Here is a 19,519-nt window from a genome sequence, read left to right as displayed (position 1 = left end):
TAGCGAGGCTAATGTAAACAAAGACGAGATTACGTCCAAAACACGTCAGGCATTGTTTCTGATAGCAACTCTCTGTTGGTCCACCATCCGAAATTACGTCAAATCGGCAGCAAATCTGTATCCGCTCGTTGTACCCCCGTTTTTAAAAGATGTGGGTACGGAGGAAAAGAGAGAGGGTTTTATTTCCTGACGCTGCGTGAGTTCCCCGTCACACTGGGACACATAGTTAGCCTATGTATAAAAGACATCACAAAGTGCATTTTGCATGATAGGTCCCCTTTAAGGTTAGTTTTTACATTTGTAGCCTATGTGTTTTTATATGTGTCTAGTTATTGTGCTTTTTTATTATTTGACTCCCATTGTGTTATTCTATATTGTATGTATTCCCTGTACAGCACTTTGGTCACCTGAGGTTGTTTTTAAATGAGCCATATAAATAAATAAAGATTGAGATTGCGATTGTAAAGTGGAGCGAAGAATCCAGATCACATTTAAGGAGCACTTTTTATTCATCGAGCGCGGCGTTTCTCAACATCAATCTGCTCTCCAGAACTTTCATATATTTATTCTGCTCAGAGGTTTCCTTATCCCAGGAGCTAATGCGAGTCAAATGTAAATGTGGGCATTATGAATGTATATGAATATAAAGGACGAATAATACAAACAAAGCCTCCCTGCAAAGCTTGGATCCAACACATCTCTGCCTCTGCTTATTTCATTTGTATATGTATTCTCAATGTCTTTCTTTCCATAACTATTTCTACTTTAGTTAAACATGTTTTTAAAAATTATTGTATTACTATTTCTACATGGTTTTACTATATTTGGCCTTCTTTTGTTTTTAAATCAGTTGTCTTATTATGTGTTATTTGTCTAAATTGGGTACATGCACGCATTTGCAAGTAAATTATAACATTTTAAGAATTCCAATTTAAAGTAAAATGTCCCAATAGGATAAGAAAATGCATCGGAGACGTTTATTCAATATGTTTCCAGCTCTTCTACAGATATGAGACCGGCTCTGGCATCTTCTGCAGATTGGGTTTCAGGTGGGGAGATCGTTCTGTTTGAGTGAGACGAGGGTCCGGTCCAAAAAGGTATCCCCCCCCTCCAGCATTCAGGACTCTCACTTTCCTCCCTCTCTCTCCTCTCTCCTCTCTCCTCTCTCCTCTCTTTGACATTTCTGCACACTTCCTAGGATCTGACATTTCATTTTTGCCTGTTTTTTTTATTTCGTCCTAAATCCCAACTGCTTCCTCCATGTCTTCAGGTTCAGGTTATTTATATGTACCCGTTTGCAGGTAAAAGACACAGATCCTTTATGAGGGCGACTGGTCGTGGGTTCGATCCCAGCCCATGCACTCAACATGTCGAATCCTTGGGCAAGATACTTAACCCTGAGTTGCTCCCGATGGCCAACGGTGTGTGAATGTTAGGTCCTAGAGTAAGGTACACTGCTCTGTGTGAATGGGTGTGAATGTTAGGTCCTAGAGTAAGGTACACTGCTCTGTGTGAATGTTAGGTCCTAGAGTAAGGTACACTGCTCTGTGTGAATGGGTGAATGACATGATGTATGTAAAGCGCTTTGAGGGGTCTTAAAGACTGGATAAAGCACTATATAAGTACAGTCCATTTACCATTATGACACAGATTCCAAAACAACACAGACAACAGACACATCTCTAACAAAGTGCCTCCTCCTGAATCACATCTAAAAATCACTATTACAAACATGAGCAACCCAGAAAGTTAATAAATAAATAAATTCACTTTGGGACAACTATTTCAAACTCTGCAAACTCTGAGAGCAGAGGGGGGAGAAGTACTCCGATCTTGTACTTGAGTAAAAGTAGTAGTACTCAGATCTTGTACTTGAGTAAAAGTAGAAGTACTCAGGTCTTGTACTTGAGTAAAAGTAGAAGTACTCAGATCTTGTACTTGAGTAAAAGTAGAAGTACTCAGATCATGTACTTAAGTAAAAGTAGAAGTACTCAGATCTTGTTCTTGAGTAAAAGTACTCAGGTCTTGTACTTGAGTAAAAGTAGAAGTACTCAGATCTTGTACTTGAGTAAAAGTAGAAGTACTCAGATCTTGTACTTGAGTAAAAGTAGAAGTACCAGAGTGTAGGAATACTCTGTCACAGTAAAAGTCCTGCATTCAAAATGTTCCTCAAGTGAAAGTAGAAAAGTATTCTCATCAAAATATAGTGAAAGTAACGACAGTAAAAGTAGTTTCAGAATAATATATCTGATATGTTTTATAATGATTGATCATGAAAGTGTTCTCAAAGCAAAGTAACTAAAGGTATTACATTTTGACCTCTGAACTGTAGTGGAGTAGAAGAATCTGAAGATTATACTTAAGTACAGTAACTTAGTAGTTGCTTTCCACCTCCGCTGCTAGACGTTGCACTTTATGACCTGACTGAGAGAGTGCCTGCTCTTGGAGGACCTGACATCAGAGGGAATCAAAGCACCATCCTCATGTTTGTCTGAATGTTAAAACAGGACAGTTTCCTTCATCCCGCCACCTCTCCTCTCTGTCCCATCTCTCCCCCCCCCCCTTCCTCTCGTGCTCTCCCAAGTGCGAGGTAATGATCGTTTCCATGGCAACTAAAACCAGCTCACAGAGCGGGTTTGTTTTAATCCGGCGCCCCTCTCTCTTTCTCTCCTCCCCCCCCCATCCTCCCTCTCTCCCCCCCTGTCAGCACGGTCTAAATGTAATGATAATAAATGAAATAATGGCGACCCTGCACCTCATCATCACAGCTGTAATCTATCGCTGGTGGAGTCACCATCACCATCATCATCATCTTCTTCCTCCCAGTGACATCATCACAATGGTGTCAGGTCCATTCACGCTGGATTTAGATAATCTCACCCACTGTGGGGAGAGGAGCACCCACTCCGCTGAAACATACCCCAACAAAACATCCAGCGCACGGGATATTCTGCAGGAACACAACCCGAAAACACACACGTGCAAAACATGCAACACAACATATATATCATATTCTATTGACATGTAGACTTTTTGCACTACTTTTTACTTTGTATTTTATTATATATGTTGCATTGTTGGAGGTCAGAATCATTTCATTGCCATTTCTACACTGTAGCTTTGTGCAGATGACAATAAAACCTTTGAATGTTGACAAAAATGAAGCTAATTCTGTTCAGGTGTCATGGAAGATAAGATAAGACTTTATTGGGACATGTTTGCGTTGCAGCAGCATAACAAGACATGGTATTGTACAATACAAAATAAAAGAAGAAATAAACATTCCAAAATGTAAACATCTCAATAGAAATAAAATAGCATTTAAAAAAAAAGTAAAAATATGTGTTGAATTACAAATGTACAGTAACAAAATAAAAAGCAGGATATTATATACCCGTATATAAGACCAATACTTGTTTTGTGTGGATGGGTCGATCACCAGAAGCCCAATGATATTACAAGTATTTGATATTCCCAGTATTACTTATATATGCATTGTTCTTGCCCTAACTTTTATTTTTATTTTATTTTATTTATATATAAATAAGTGCCATTATTATATTGATGCTAATGATGATGCACGGGAGGGCTACTCCCCATAAGCTATGCTTCAGCCCTCCCGCTTCTACTAATTTTGTTCATTTGTGTGTATGAATTATACGTTTTTGTTTTTGTATGATTTTAGTAGAATAAATTAAAAAAAATAAAAATTAAAAAAATATGAAATGTCAGCCAGTTTTAAACATTTTGGAAAATACGGAGCATTACGACAACAAACTCTGTAATATCTAGCATTTTGTTTTATATGCAAATGATCCGTGATGGTCACTTGTGGTCATCATGTGAGCAACTCTCCAATCCCAGTGACGTCATGTGTTTCTGTGTTTACAATATAAGTAGTTTATATAATAAAATAACTGATATTTGACATTACCACACAAATAATCGATTTAGTCAATAAGTAATCCAATGAGAATTCATGGTTAAGAGTGCCAACATTACATTACATGTCACTTGTTAGACGCTTTTATCCAAAGTGACTTACTGTGGACAATCCCACAGGACACAACGACATGCTGACTACAGTGGGGTTTGAACCTGTGACCCCCTGATCCCAACACCAACGCACTAAACCACACGCCTTCATTAGAGAGAAAGAAAGATTTCAGAAACCTCTGTCTGTGGGACCCAAACTGAAATCCTCAGACTCATTCGAGGAACAGCAAGAAACTGTAGTTTATGATTACGAACAGTCTACGTGACCGCCGCCTTGCCAACAACTCCGGACCATGTGCAAGGAAAAGAAAACCCTAACCCTATTTCTTATCCTATTTTCAGTAAGCGAGAAAGTTTCAGACACAAACACTATTTTGTTGAGTGCTTCATGTATGAAGGAAAAAACGGCTTAATGTCAGTTTGTGACGTAGATTGGGTTCCCTACTTAAAGGTGGGGTAAGTTTGAGAAACCGGCTCGAGATACACTTGTTGTTATATTCCATGGAATGCTCTTAACATCCCGATAGCAATGAATATCTGAAGTGCTTTGACAAAAAATACATTAAAAAATGTCATCTGTGGAAGCCGTGGCGCTGTAAAAAGCACGATTGCCGCCCTGTCTGTCAGCCTTCCATCTCGTGCACGCACAAATGTGTCTCGTGCCCTCATTGGGCGTGCATTGCGCGTTCATGTGTTGGAGGAGGTGCTCTGTAAGGAAGTCTGAAGGAAGGGGCGGATTCTTTTCGGCTGTGTACTTTCAAATTTTAGTGCACTCGAGCCGGTTTCTGAAACGTACCTACCCCACTGTCACTACCCGATCCGTCCCCCTGCCCGATTGGTACTGCGCATGTGCGAGATGGTCCGCCATATTGGAGAACTCCGGACGGCAACCCAAGATGGACAGTTGACACAGTGACTTTTAGCAAAGCTCAAAAAGAAAACTCGAGAGAGAGATGAGTTATTGTTATTACAACGTGACTTCACTATTATTTAACAACTCTTTTTATTGGGTTCTTTTATTTGGGGTTAAGTACATTGTCAGAATAAGTGATAAATGGATTTAACTTCTGTTAGACAGCCTATGCCATACATTTTTGCACACATTCACAGTAAATATGTATTCAGTATGATAGCTGTCCATCTTGGGTTGCCGTCCGGAGTTGTCCAATATGGCGGACCATCTCGCACATGCGCAGTACCGATCGGGCAGGGGGACGGATCGGGTAGTGACATCCACCTTTAAGTTTAAGTCAACGTAGACTTTTTATATCACACGGGACACGATCATTGTTCTCCTTGGTGAAAAGTCCCGTGTTCTTTTGCTCCAAACCTTACACATTGACCTTCTGCTTACGAGGTCTTTTATTATCATAATGTTTTTACGATGCAGTTTTGTTTTTGCGGAACGTAATTATGTTTGCGTACAGGCTGCTCACAAGTCCCTATTCTTCAACATAACACCGCGTAACACACAAAGCATGGATGGCTCCAGATCCAGAAAACAACGCAAACTGAACACTTTGAGAACATTGTGACATTTTAGAACAACATAGCACCTTTGGCGTTATTGATCATACATCGTGCAGAGGGCGAGATATCGTGCAACACGATAATTAATAAGATGCTTAAAAAAGTCAGCATTTACTTTTGGTTTCACACGGGACACGAACAACGGACTCCTGAATTAATTCATTGTTCTTTTTAAGTTCTACTCCAGAGAAACGGTAGAAGATGGTCTTTTTTTATTCCTGACATATGTAGGTTCTCAAAAAATGATGTTAATTCTTCATTAATGAAATGGGTTGTCTCTTAATTAAGAACCATTTTTGACCAACGAGGCTCAGTGTGAACTCGATTTGTTAGCGTACAAATGAGTTGGTAGTAGTTGGGATTGTGTGTTAACGTGATTCTACGAAGACCAGGTTGCTACCTGAAGCCTTTCTCCATCTCTCTGCTTCTAGGAGCCGTTTAATTTCCAAACACAAGTCAACGGGGAGTTAAACATTCACCGTGCGTTTCTCGGTGTGTGTTTAGAGCAGCACATGTCCGCCGGGCAGCGCCTCGCAGCATCTAAGAGGAGAACAGCTGTTGAGCAGCGCTGGAGATATTTACTCTCATCAGCAGCAGCCAGGGTTTTATTTTTTCATATAAATAACGGGAGCAAAAAGGAGACATGTCAGCATCCCTAATCGCCCGACAACACCGTAAAACTTCTTCTTCTTCTTCTTCTTCTTCTTCTTCTTCTTCTTCTTCTTCTTCTTCTTCTTCTTCTTCTTCTTCTTCTTCTTCTTCTTCTTCTTCTTCTTCTTCTTCTTCTTCTTCTTCTTCTTCTTCTTCTTCTTCTTCTTCTGCTCTTTATAATCCCGTAGGACACGATCAGCCCCCAACCTCTGCCCGTCCCGCACAAACTGCTCTGTTGCTAGGAGACTGGAGGGGTGAGACGGCTGCCCCCACCCCCGCTGGCGGTCACACACACACACACACACACACACACACACACACACACACACACACACACACACAGGTCAGGAGGGGGGGGGCGGTTCACGGGAAGCAGCTGGGTCACAAAGACAGAAGACATCACATCCACCGAGGGGAGAAATGTACCCGTCTTCAACTTTTATAGTTGACACATAAACGTGAAGATTGTGTTTTATTCTGACACGCAGAACGCCACTTGAAAGCTACGGGTGGCACACATAGAGGTGGCACAGCAGAACCAAAAGCCATAACCGGATTTTAGGAATTATATGTTGCTGTTGTGGGAAGGGAAGTCACGCTGCCAATACCAGTGACATTCCTCGAGAGCATGGTAAAAAACAAAGAAAGGAACACTAAATCCTTTATACTGGTTTAACAGCTCATAATTCCCTCTCTAACATCTATTTGTAATGATGTGAAAACTGTGTTTATTTAAGTTTCTCACTGACAAGTATGATTTACAAAGACTCTAAATGTAAGGATAGCGTTATAATCGGCCTAAGTGCATCATAGTGCATAATTCTATGGAACCTCCGTTGACCAGCTGCTAATAGCTATCAGCTAACTTTAACTAGCATGGATTTTTGTTCACCAAGTGCAACATAGAGCAAATCTATAGAACCTCTCCTCATTGGCTGCTAACAGCTAACATGAACAAACATAGATGTTTTATTAATCAAGTGCAGTGCAAATCTACCGAATCTTCTTCAGCTGCTAAGAGCTAACTGCTAACAGCTAATGTTTACTAGCATGGAACAGAGTGCATCATAGTGCACATCTATAGAACCTCTTCTCATTGGCTGCTAACAGCTAACATGAACAAACATGGATTTTTTGTATTAACCAATTGTATCATAGTGCAATTCTATATAACTCGACTGTTTCTAACGGCTAACAGGCTAACGTTAACTAGCATGGATTTTTTTGTTCAGCCAGTGCATCATATTGCAACTCTATGGAACCTTTTAGCTGCAGCTAACTGCTAACAAGCTAATGTTAACTAGCATGGAATAATTGCACGTAGTATCCACTGCTAGTTTTCTGTAAATTCAATCAAATGAGACAGTGCAGACTGACAAAACAAATTCTAACCAACCAGTCCGCAACATCTTCAAATTGTTGTACATTATGGGACGTTTGGCATCAATGCTACATCGTACAGAGGGCCACATTGATGACTCTGATACTAAATGTCTGGTATCGTTACCTCACTTCAAGGGGAGGACCGGAAAGCCCTGCCTCACAATAAGTAGCTTAAATTGCAGCAGCAGTGATGTCAGAGGGACTGTCCTTATTTGTGTGTGTGTGTGTGTGTGTGTGTGTGTGTGTGTGTGTGTGTGTGTGTGTGTGTGTGTGTGTGTGTGTGAGTGAGTAAAGATGGCTGTGTCAACAGTACTCATGACTCAGATTATCTCACTGCAGATGTGACAACAGGTCATCTTTTAAATCCCCATCTCCCCCTCTGTAAATCTATCACACTGCTAATGGACACAGCAATGACACAACCCTTGTTTCTTCTTCTGTGTGTCAGCGTGTGTGTATGTCAGGGTGTGTGTGTGTGTGTGTGTGTGGGTGTGTGACATTAAAACTATGGGACAAAAGAGACCATTACCTCCATATTGCCCCAAATGTCTACTTCTGTTTCTTTTCTTTCACCATCCTCCTCAATTCATGACGCCCTGTCATTAAATCCACATTATGTGCTCTTGTCCCACATCCATATCTTTGTGTGTGTGTTTCTCCCCCCGCCTGCTCCCATGATGAACATTATTTGATAGAGTGTGTGACATCCCTGATATCCCAGCGAGACGCAGACGGTCCCACCGGCCGGCTGCTGACGTTTCAGTCTCAAAGCGGTTTGAAAATGACGGCTCAGAGTCCATTATCAGACCGTCCCAGTTCGTTAAACGTCGGCCCGGCAAAGGTATTAAAAATGACGGTGGGAAGATTATTGCCGTCTTAAAGACTCCCTGTGTGTGTGTGTGTGTGTGTGTGTGTGTGTGTGTGTGTGTGTGTGTGTGTGTGTGTGTGTGTGTGTGTGTGTGTGAGAGGAGCAGGACTATCTCCCACACAGGGGGGAGGCCCCCGGGCCAGTTAAAAATGGTGTTAATTTCTCGTCCTATGGGAAAGCAAAGAGCGGCCTCTCCATGGCAACAGAGAGGGTGCTGAAGGGAGGAAACAGAGCAGCGACCCCCTCTTTGTACAGCACACACACACACTGACACACACACACTGACACATGCAACGAGCAGCAGCGTTTCATCAGCGTGTACAGTAACCGTCACATAACGTCTGCAGTCTGACAGGAAAATAATCTGCAACTATTTTTGATTGAATGTCATTTTTCATACAGAAAATGCAGTTTCCAGCTTCCCAAATATGGAGATTTCCTGCTTCTCTGTTTGATTTCACATTAAAGTGAATATCTTGGGGTTTAGGACAGAGAAAAGAAGACCTCTGAAGACATCACCCTCGACCCTTTACCATTTTCTGACATGTATAGGCCAATTTGATTCTCTAGCCAATCATTGATCGTTTTCTTGTCTCAGTTTCTCTGAATTTCTCTGTCTTACCTACAAAGAGCAATGCTCATCAAAGTCACCCACCAGCTTACAGTCAGAGGTTCATTCTTTCTCAATTTAAAGACTATAGTTGACAAATGGTATCTATTAGTTGTTTGAGAAGAAACATCTCCAACAGGTTTGATAATCAGACCTTTGGTAAAGTATTTTGTGATGGAAACATTTCTTTAAAAGCTGTTTTCAGCCTCAAATATCGAGATTTTCCATTTTACGGTAAATCGTTTGATCTAGAAGACAATTTGTAGTTGCAGCCTTTTTTATGAAAACAGTCTTTCTTACAAAGACAGGCCTGTAAAAGTCAAACGGCGCCTCACATGCAGAGGTCAATTCTTGCTAATCAAGAGCTACAACAATTTTACAAGTAATGTATCATGCATAACATGTCTTTAAATGCTGTTTTCAGCCCCTCTATGGAGATTTCCTGCTATATATATATATATATATACATAATATTTCACATCCTTGGGTTTGGGGCCAGACATTTAAAGACATCAGCTTGGCCCCTTAGAAACTAGGATTGATGTTTTTCATTATCTCCTGACATTTTATAGACTAGGAAAATCAGGATGTGATATAAGATTCCTGAGCAAAGACTTTATTTATTCATACAGGTAAAAAACAGCTACTTTCTTATGGTGACCTAGCTAAGAAGGCAGCAAAGTTGAGCATTGATTTCATATATCTGATTCAATTCACGAAATACAGTGAAAACGACTGAATGCATCAACAGGAAAGGCTAAATAACACAAACAGCCAGGAAGACATAAAACATTGTTATGCATTGAAGCAAGAATACTTTTTGGTAATCTGGAAATAATTGGCGTTTTAATGAATAATGAACCTTGTTGTTAGTTTCAGCTCTAATTGACATAACGTCGTTAACAAAGAAGTGTTTTCTGGCCTCTTTTAGTGCAAAAATCTACTTTCTGATTGCTGTTTGGGTCGGATATCGTTTTTCCATCGCCGCGTTTCCTCTAAAAAGCCCTGCCAGAGAAGGAGGGGGACAAAACAAAAACCCGAGACAAAAGCAACCGCGGATTCTGTATGCAATTTAAAACCGCATTAATGCAAATGCTGGTGAATAATAGGGCCGTCTTCTTTTGACTCGCTGGCCTCGCCACACAAGAGGAGCTCTCAGGGGAAACGTGGACTAATTAATCAGATAATAATGACGATGTTCCTCCGCACGTCTGACGGGCAGACACAAACATTTAGGGGCCGTTTATCAAGACGGTTTATTCACAAATCTGTTCATAAGACAGAATGCAGAAATGTGAAATGGGAGGAGATGAGAAGCCAAGACAGTAAGCAGATAGTCTTTAAAATATATTTACCAACGTGTTAAGGTTTGGAGAAGTGCCTCTTTTATACCTTATCTTATACAACCTACTAAACGTGTCTCCAACAGTTTAAAGCTAGCTGCACAAAGACAACAACAAAAAGACATGCCCTAACCCTGAGAGACACATTTTGTAATGCACTGCTGTATCAACTTTTCCGTTTCTGGTATCCTGACATCTCTGTTAGTTCAGCTTTGGGACACATTCACTTTTAGTCTGATGGATTGTAGGAATGTACAAATTAAAAGTTGTATACACAGGACGTCGTGACTACTCCTTAAAAAAACACGATGGAACTTTAACTTTTGAGCATCATTGAATCGCGTGTGTGTGTGTGTGTGTGTGTGTGTGTGTGTGCGTGTGTGTGTGTGTGAGACGCACATAGATATTTACAGATTCCAGTTGACATGGCAACAAAAAGCAACAGCTCGCAGCACTAACATGTTCAGCACGATGCTCATGTCAGCAGAAACGGTGCATTAAAGGGCTTTCTTTTTCTATCTCTAAACTGGATGTACTGTGACCCGTCTCAGGGAAAGTGTGTGTTGTGCATCTGTGCGTGTGTGTGTGTGTGTGTGTGTGTGTGTGGTGTGTGTGTGTGTGTGTGTGTGTGTGTGTGTGTGTGTGTGTGTGTGTGTGTGTTAGTGATGTCCCGTTCCCCTCCTCCTCCTCCTGCTCTGTAGCATCCTCTAATCAGGACATAATGAGAGCTAAACGAGGGAGCATCTCCACACTCTGCAGAACAGACATGGACAGAAAACCAGAGGAATAATTCTGTGTTTTAAAAGAAAGTGTGTGTGTGTGTGTGTGTGTTTGTGTGCTTCTGTCCCGCCACACACTGAAGCCGCCCTGTGTGACACACAGAGAGACCTTCTCTGTCTCTATCATCCCCACCCCCATACACACACGCACACACACACACACTCACACACACACGCTCACACACATGACCCCGTACAGAAACTTGGCACACCCCAGGAGCAGCTGCAGCGGGGGGGTGCAGAAGAGACACACCCCCCCACCCTGCAGCCGTACGACCTGGAGCCACTGACCATTGTGTGTGTGTGTGTGTGTCAGCTCGTGTGTGTGTCACTTCCTCCCCTGGCCCAGGACGTCTAATTTCTAAATAGGGAATAACACAGCCCAGATGAATGTAAACAGATTTGATTGGTTGCCTCTGACTCATTATTAGCAGCTTGTGTTGTTTTTATTAGCAGAGTCAGGATTTATGATATTAGATAAAAGGTGTTTGCACTCCTCTAATAAAGTGTTAGACTTTCTGCAGACCTTATTCCTCACAGAGGAATCAGCAGGGTCAGATTACTATGAAATCTAGTCTGGAAACAAACACCGGTTTTAGTAATTGGTTTAAACATAATCCATCAGAATGTACACAAAATGAATCTAATCTGATTAATTTTGGACTACTTCAACATTAAAACATTGAAATATGGTACTTTATACAGTACAAAAATATTCGCAGCCACATAAAAATAGATTTCCACAAATAATATTGTAATTTAAAACTGAGAAAAAGAGGAAATCTCAACATTTGAGCGTCTAAAAACAGTTTTCTGATATTGTCTTGGATGGAAAATTACTTTTAAAGGGGCCCTAATCTGCTTTACGTGTCACGATCTGTCAGTGTTGTGTTTTGTCTTGTCGAGATCTGTCTTTGGTTTCCTGTCTGTGTGTTCCCTCCTACCTGATTACCTGATTGTGTTCACCTGGTGCCCCTGTGTTTTCTCCTCCCTCCTCACCTGTGTCTTGTTTGTTTCATTAGTCTGTGTGCATTTAGGTTCTGCGTTTTCTGTTAGTCTTTGACTGTTCACGGCGAAGAGTTCTGTTTGTTACTATTTAACCTGGAACTAACGGTATTTTCTGTGAAATCTGCATTTGGATCCTGCCTGCTTCGCTCTACCCTGACAGAAGGATCTCACCAAAGATGGACCCAGCAGATGATCCATTTGAGGTGGAGTTACATAGTTTTACCTATTCATTGGCTTTCTGCTGGTAGGTGGAAGGGAGCGTCCAGTGTTCAGCAGAAAGAGGCCGCTCTGGCAGAGGCGCACCAGGTGGCAACAGAGAAGCCATGTTTAGTGAAGTTCTTCCTGGCTGGATTATGAACTTCCTCCCGACATGTGATTCCCGGCCTGCTAGCCTCAAGCGTGCTAGCCCCCTGCCTCCCAATTCCCAACCTGACACCATACGTCTCGGTGTGTTCTGTCTGGAGTCAGCCCCTGCTTCTTCCCCATTTCCTGCTCCCAGGATCCGTTCTCAGGTACTCGTCTGGCTTTTGGAGGTCCACGGAGCCTCCAAAAGGCTCCTAAGATTAGGAGTCGCAAGTCCAGGCTACCAACCCGAGCCCCAGATGCCATGCTTCCGGTTCTAGTACCGGCACCAGCAGCTATGGTTCTGGCTTCCGTACCGGCTCCAGTCCCGGCTCCTGCAGCCATGGTCCCGGCCCCAGCAGCCATGGTCACAGCCCCAGAAACTATGGTTCAGGGCCTGGTTCCGGCCCCAGCAGTCATGGTTCAGGGCCTGGTTCCGGCCCCAGCAGCCATGGTCCCTCCTCTAGTCCCTTCTCTAGTCCCTTCTCTAGTCCCTTCTTTAGTCCCTACTCTAGTCCCTACTCAAGTCCCTTTTCAAGTCCTTACTCAAGTCCCTTCTCAAATCCCTTATCCCCATGTCCTGTCTCGTTGGCGGTCCCCCCGACAGCTTTTTTTGTCGGGGGTCCTGCCAGCCCCATGTCCTGGTCCGTTGGGGATTCCACTGGGGGTTCCTCTGGGGGTCCTGCCAACTCTGTGTCCTGTTCCGTTGGGGGTCCCGCCGTCACCTGTCTCGCCGGGGGTCCTGCCAACTCCTTGTCCTGTTTCGTTGGGGGTTCTGCTGAGGGTCCTGCCAACTCTGTGTCCTGTCCTGTTGGGGGTCCCGCCGACTACTGTTCTGCCAGGGGTCCTGCCAACCCCATGTCCTGTTCCGTTGGGGGTCCAGTCGACACCTGTTTTGTTGGCGGTCCTGCCAACCCCATGTCCTGGTCCGTTGGGGGTTCCGATGGGAGTCCTGCCAACTCCGTGCCCTGACCTGTTGGGGGTCCCGCCGACACCTGTCCCGCCGGGGGTCCCGCCAACACCTGTTCCGTCGGAGGTCCAGCCAGCTCCAAATCCTGTTCAGTCAGAGGTCCCGCTGCCACCAGATCCTAACCCGCCGGGGGTCCCGCCTACACCATGTCCAGTTCTGTTGGGGGTCCTGCTGATGCTTCTTCCGCCGACACCTTGTCCTGTTTCGACGGCGGTCCCGTCGACACCAGCCCTTGTTCCATCTGGGGTCCAGTCGACACCAGCCCAAGTTCTGTCCAGGGTCCCGTCTGTGCCTGTCCCGACGGCTCCTGTACCACCGGGGGTTCCGCCATTTCCAGCTCCCAGTGCTCCCGATCCGGCGATCCAGCTGACCCCGGAGGGTCCCCATTGCGGCCTACGCCGTCTCCCTGCCCTTCCTCCGGAGCTGTCCCGTTGCCGCCTTCCTGCCCGGCCCCCTGAGTTCCCCAGCCTCGGCCTTCGCCCTCGAGTCCGGCCCCCTGAGTTCCCCAGCCGCGGCCTTCGCCCTCGAGCCCGGCCCCCTGAGTTCCCCAGCCTCGGCTTTCGCCCTCGAGCCCGGCCCCCTGACTTTCCCAGCAGCTGCCTTCTCCTTCGAGTCCAGCCCCCTAATTTACCCCGACGAGGCCTTCAACCCTGTCTTCGGCCCCCCACCCCCACACCTGAGTTTCCCCGCCGCGGACTTCCTTGCTCTGTTGCTGTTCCTCCGGGCCGTCCGCCCGTGTCCCCCTTCTCGGCCTCTGCTTTGCTCCCCGGGCCGTCCGCCCGAGTAGAGAAAGTAGAGACACTACATACTGATGTACACCTGAACATCAGCAGGAGAGGACTCTTTAAAGTAGAGACCGCATACTGATATACACCTGAACATCAGCAGGAGAGGACTCTTTAAAGTAGAGACACGACATCTGATATACACCTGAACATCAGCAGGAGAGGACTCTTTAAAGTAGAGACCCTACATACTGATATACACCTGAACATCAGCAGGAGAGGGACTCTTTAAAGTAGAGACACTACAATACTGCTATGATATACACCTGAACATCAGCAGGAGAGGACTCTTTAAAGTAGAGACACGACATACTGATATACACCTGAACATCAGCAGGAGAGGACTCTTTAAAGTAGAGACCCTACATACTGATATACACCTGAACATCAGCAGGAGAGGACTCTTTAAAGTAGAGACACTACATACTGATATACACCTGAACATCAGCAGGAGAGGACTCTTTAAAGTAGAGACACTACATACTGATATACACCTGAACATCAGCAGAAGAGGACTCTTTAAAGTAGAGACACTACATACTGATATACACCTGAACATCAGCAGGAGAGGACTCTTTAAAGTAGAGACACTACATACTGATATACACCTGAACATCAGCAGGAGGGGACTCTTTAAAGTAGAGACACTACATACTGCTATACACCTGAACATCAGCAGGAGAGGACTCTTTAAAGTAGAGACACTACACATACTGATATACACCTGAACATCAGCAGGAGAGGACTCTTTAAAGTAGAGACACTACATACTGATATACACCTGAACATCAGCAGGAGAGGACTCTTTAAAGTAGAGACACTACATACTGATATACACCTGAACATCAGCAGGAGAGGACTCTTTAAAGTAGAGACACTACATACTGATATACACCTGAACATCAGCAGGAGAGGACTCTTTAAGCAGAGGACACTACATACTGATATACACCTGAACATCAGCAGGAGAGGACTCTTTAAAGTAGAGACACTACATACTGATATACACCTGAACATCAGCAGGAGATGACTCTTTAAAGTAGAGACACTACATACTGATATACACCTGAACATCATCAGGAGAGGACTCTTTAAAGTAGAGACACTACATACTGATATACACCTGAACATCAGCAGGATAGAGCCCTATCATGATTTAGTGATAAATGTACTTTTTGCATTCACAGCCTCTTTATAGTTAATAGCATCCTGAAAAATGAGGTTCAGGCTGAATGTAATTATGGTTTAAAGACTCTAACCAAATGCATCTGATTACTTAACTCCTAACCATTATCCCACCCTGTAAACCTCACCTGGAGGATGTTGAATAGTTAAACAAAGGGGTGTATATTGAGGTCTAAAGTCAAAGTAGAAGCTATTGAACATGTCCTGCTGCACCTGCAGGGCTTCACCTGCCCTCCTGCTGCAGGAAACTGAATCTCAGGAGGAGATTAGAGCAGGTTAGTGAAGGCCTGAATCTAAACCCTGCTCTCACACAGGTAACACACCTGTGGAAGGATCAGTGCCATTCAGACATTAAAAACAAAGCTTTCCGTGGAGCTCCAGAGACTCTGTGTCCCAGCAGGATGGGGGTTATTCCCTGAAGGCACTCATTTAAAATGGTGGTTGTCTGTTTTCTGGCACAGAGACTTGGAGAGGGGCGATGCTCCGTTTATCTTCGAATCAGAATTACTGTCATCAAACACACTCTCACTCTCTCGTAGTTTCAGTTAATATTCCGCCTCACATACTTATGTATAATAACTTGCTTTATATTGTGTTACTGTAAATGTGTAATTCAACATGTATATTTTCTACTTTCTTGTTTATTTCTAATCTTTTAATTTGTGTTGTTCAATGTCTTTGAATGCTGCAACACAAACATTTCACAAATTGGGATCAATGAAGTACTTATCTTATCTTAATCTGCAAAACATGTTCAGTGTGTCTATTTCTATTCGACTACATCCCAATAGTGATTTCTCAGAGTTTCCGTCCACAAAAAGCTTAAAAAATAACCAGAAACTTAGACGGAATAAAGCTGTCTGTTTTGTGTCTAATAGAAATACACATAATTATTCCTTACATTTATTTATAATGTACATATTTGCACATTTTTCAGACTATAAAAGGCTAATAAACTACAAAAATGTAGACATAAGCGTGTTGTGTGTATTTGTACACAAAGCTACCTCTTATATCTACACGGGTTTCCACTTGTCATACCAATACTGCACATATTATATTTTTACCGGTAAATCGTGTAAATATTGCTATATTTTTTTATGTGATAGTTTTCTTAAAATGTTTTGTTTCAGAGATGTATCTTCTCTTACTGTGTTTATGTCTGCACTCTGCACCATAAGACAAATCCCTTGAATGTGTTACACCTGTCTCTGATTCTGATGTTTAAATTAGTAAATATGTATACATTGACATTTACTTAATTATTGCAATGCTTTGTCATACGTCGTTTATCAATGCTTTTATTTATGAGTGTCTGCGTCCATCACTAGCAGGATATCAGATGACTGGAGGGCGCCCTGACTTCCTCACCCCTTCATCCGGAAACATCTGAGCTCCGAGTCGCCCCCCCCCCCCCCCCCCCCTATCACGTGCTTACCAATTACGCACCGGGACAAATGCATCGGTGAAATTATAATAATGATATATATTTGTTCCTAAATAAATGTTTTCTCCTGCAGTCCTTGATGGGGCTTCACGTGCACAATGAAACGCTGCAGCTGCACAGGTGTTGCCAGAGCAACGGGTGCCGATCCGCATCAGCCCAGGACAATGAGAGGAAAAGTGCGAAGACTGCACAGAGGGACTATTTTCTGCAAAACAAAGACCGATATTCGACTGGTCTTAACGTCGATTGGTCTGTCAAAGGAAGACTAATGAATGCGCTGTGTCATTTTTGATAAGTAATAATAGATGCATGGTTCTTAGAGTCTCCAGAAGTAGAATGAGAGCCTTCAGTTAGAAAGATCCCAGTTTGTGTTCGGGATGCAACACCCTCCCCATATTTCAGAGATTAAGAGTTTTATTTTTTAATAAAGCTTAAAAATTGCTTATAAATAGGGCTGGCTCGTGCTTAATGTTTCATATATTTTCTTTATTTTATCGAATTTAAATATTTTTTCTTTTAGCATATTTAATATATTTTTATATATTTAATTTAACTTAATTTTATTGTTTTTAAACAAATTGTATTTTTAATTTATTTTTATATATTTAATTAAACTTAATTTAATTCTATTTTAATACATTTAAATATATTTTATTGTATTATAATTTATGATATTTTATTTATTTGAATATATTTTTATTTAAATGGATTTGATGGATTTGTATTAATTAAAACATATATTTGACTGTCATCCATTTGATAATGTAAATCCCCTGAGACACTTGTCATATTGGGGGCTGTATAAATAAAATGTTATTTAAAATGTGACAGTCAGAAATGCTGGAGCATCAAAGCTAAGTTAGTGCCTGCAGCCCAGCATGCCTTTGCATCCACGCACGCACGAACGCGCACATGCATCACCACAATCAAGCATGCACGAGACCTGCACGATGATAAAAAATGATATGATATACAGAGTCAACACTGTGCACACAGAGGACTTTAACCTCTCTACAGGGGGGGTGGGGGGCGCGAGAGAAAGAGCGAGGACACCTTTCACCACCGCGATTTGCCAGGAGGCACCGGCGTTGCCATGGCAGCAGGGATGAGAGTGCTCATGTTGGGATGTGGACACAAAGTGAGGCTGCACCAGCAAGAAAAAAAATACAGATAGGCGAGCCGGGACCAAAACACCAAGTTACCTTTCATTAAAATCATCAAAGTTATAAAGGCGGCGACGGGACATCCAGTCCCACACACACACACTAAAGACACACGCACACACTTTACCGTTGTCTTGACCGGGACGTACAGCACGGGTTTCCCCGGGGCTCCTTTCTTCTTCTCCCCCCCCAACACGTTGGTTCCGACCGTGAAGCCTTTGGACTTTACCCAGAATTTGAATTTGGCGTTGATGTTGTCCATGTACACGCCGTCCGACTCGTCGCTCTGCAACAGAGTCTGCATGATCTTGTTGTATTTCCTCCGGGTGACCGTCTTTGTTTTCCCGGAGTCTCCATAAGTCCGGAGACACCAGTCCTGAAATTCCCCGAACATCTCCGCCTCCAGAACCACCGGACTCCGGCTCCTTTTGGGCGCATCCACGCACGCCTTTTTCGTTGCCATCGCTCCCTTTCTCCCTCTCTTTCTCCCCCCCTCTGAACAGCCCAGGCTAATAAAAAGCACTTGGTTGAATCTCCTCCCTTTTGGCCCCTTTTGCGCGTGCTGTCCTGTCCTGCGCGTAAAAAAAGCAGATGCGGTTCCGCGCCGGTTCTTCTGTGCAAACCGGGTCAGTTTGCAGAACACCTGTTAGCAGCGAGCTGTCCCGAACCGCAGCGCTGAGAAATGTCCTCACATCCAGAGAGAGAGTGAGAGAGAGAGGGGGGAGAGAGGGGGGGGCTGTCCTACTGCACGCGGGGCGGGTTTCTCCCACCTGTGCGTAAAGAGGAAGAGAAAAAGGCACAGTCCTCGCGCTAAACAACAAAGAAAACATAAAGCTTGCAAACAGTCGTCGCTCCTCTCCCGACCTACTTTCTGACAGCAGCTTTGAGAGGCTCGGTGTTTCTGTCCGAGCAGCACCGGATGTTCTGCTGATCACACCAACACCTGTTTGAATGCATTGTGTGTCTGTCCCGTTAATACAGCATTTACATCAGAGGCTCGCTCTGCGGAGCAGCGAGCAGAGCGAGCAGAGCATGTCCGGTTTCAAGACATCTGATGATAAGATAGGCCAAAAAACCTCATTACACCATTTCCTTTTACAGGAAACACTTTTTTCAGATGCATGTGCTGGCAATCATACATGTGGGTTAGAGCCAAACTAAATGTTTATTATGATGATTCTTCATTTTTTTACATCCTCTGTTTTCTGCTTTGTTGATTGTTATTGCTATTTTATATTTATTTTATTTATTTGTTTGTTTTCTAAACCCTGCCACCATATCATTTCTTCAAATGCAAATGTTACAATTTCAAGAATAAAAACAAATAATAGTTTTATCACGAATACATATTTAGGCCTGGATGTGTGTGTTGTGTGTGTGTGTGTGTGTGTGTGTGTGTGTGTGTGTGTGTGTGTGTGTGTGTGTGTGTGTGTGTGTGTGTGTGTGTGTGTGTGTGTGT

The 19,519-nt window shown here is 43.3% G+C and overlaps 1 protein-coding gene across 1 annotated transcript in view; it reads right to left on the bottom strand.

Annotated features, from left to right (window-relative positions):
- Positions 1-18,523, bottom strand: part of LOC117559080 (nucleolar protein 4-like) — a 61,777-nt gene extending 43,254 nt beyond the window's left edge. The window contains 1 exon segment of the mRNA XM_034235732.1: positions 18,188-18,523. Within this exon segment, the coding sequence (XP_034091623.1) occupies positions 18,188-18,523 (336 nt within the window).
- Positions 18,524-19,519: the final 996 nt, after the last annotated feature.

The sequence above is a fragment of the Gymnodraco acuticeps genome, unplaced genomic scaffold (genome assembly GCF_902827175.1).
Source record: "Gymnodraco acuticeps unplaced genomic scaffold, fGymAcu1.1, whole genome shotgun sequence".
NCBI classification, from domain to species: domain Eukaryota; kingdom Metazoa; phylum Chordata; class Actinopteri; order Perciformes; family Bathydraconidae; genus Gymnodraco; species Gymnodraco acuticeps.
Note: the sequence above shows the minus strand (reverse complement) of the source record. Positions and strands in the feature narration are given on the sequence as shown.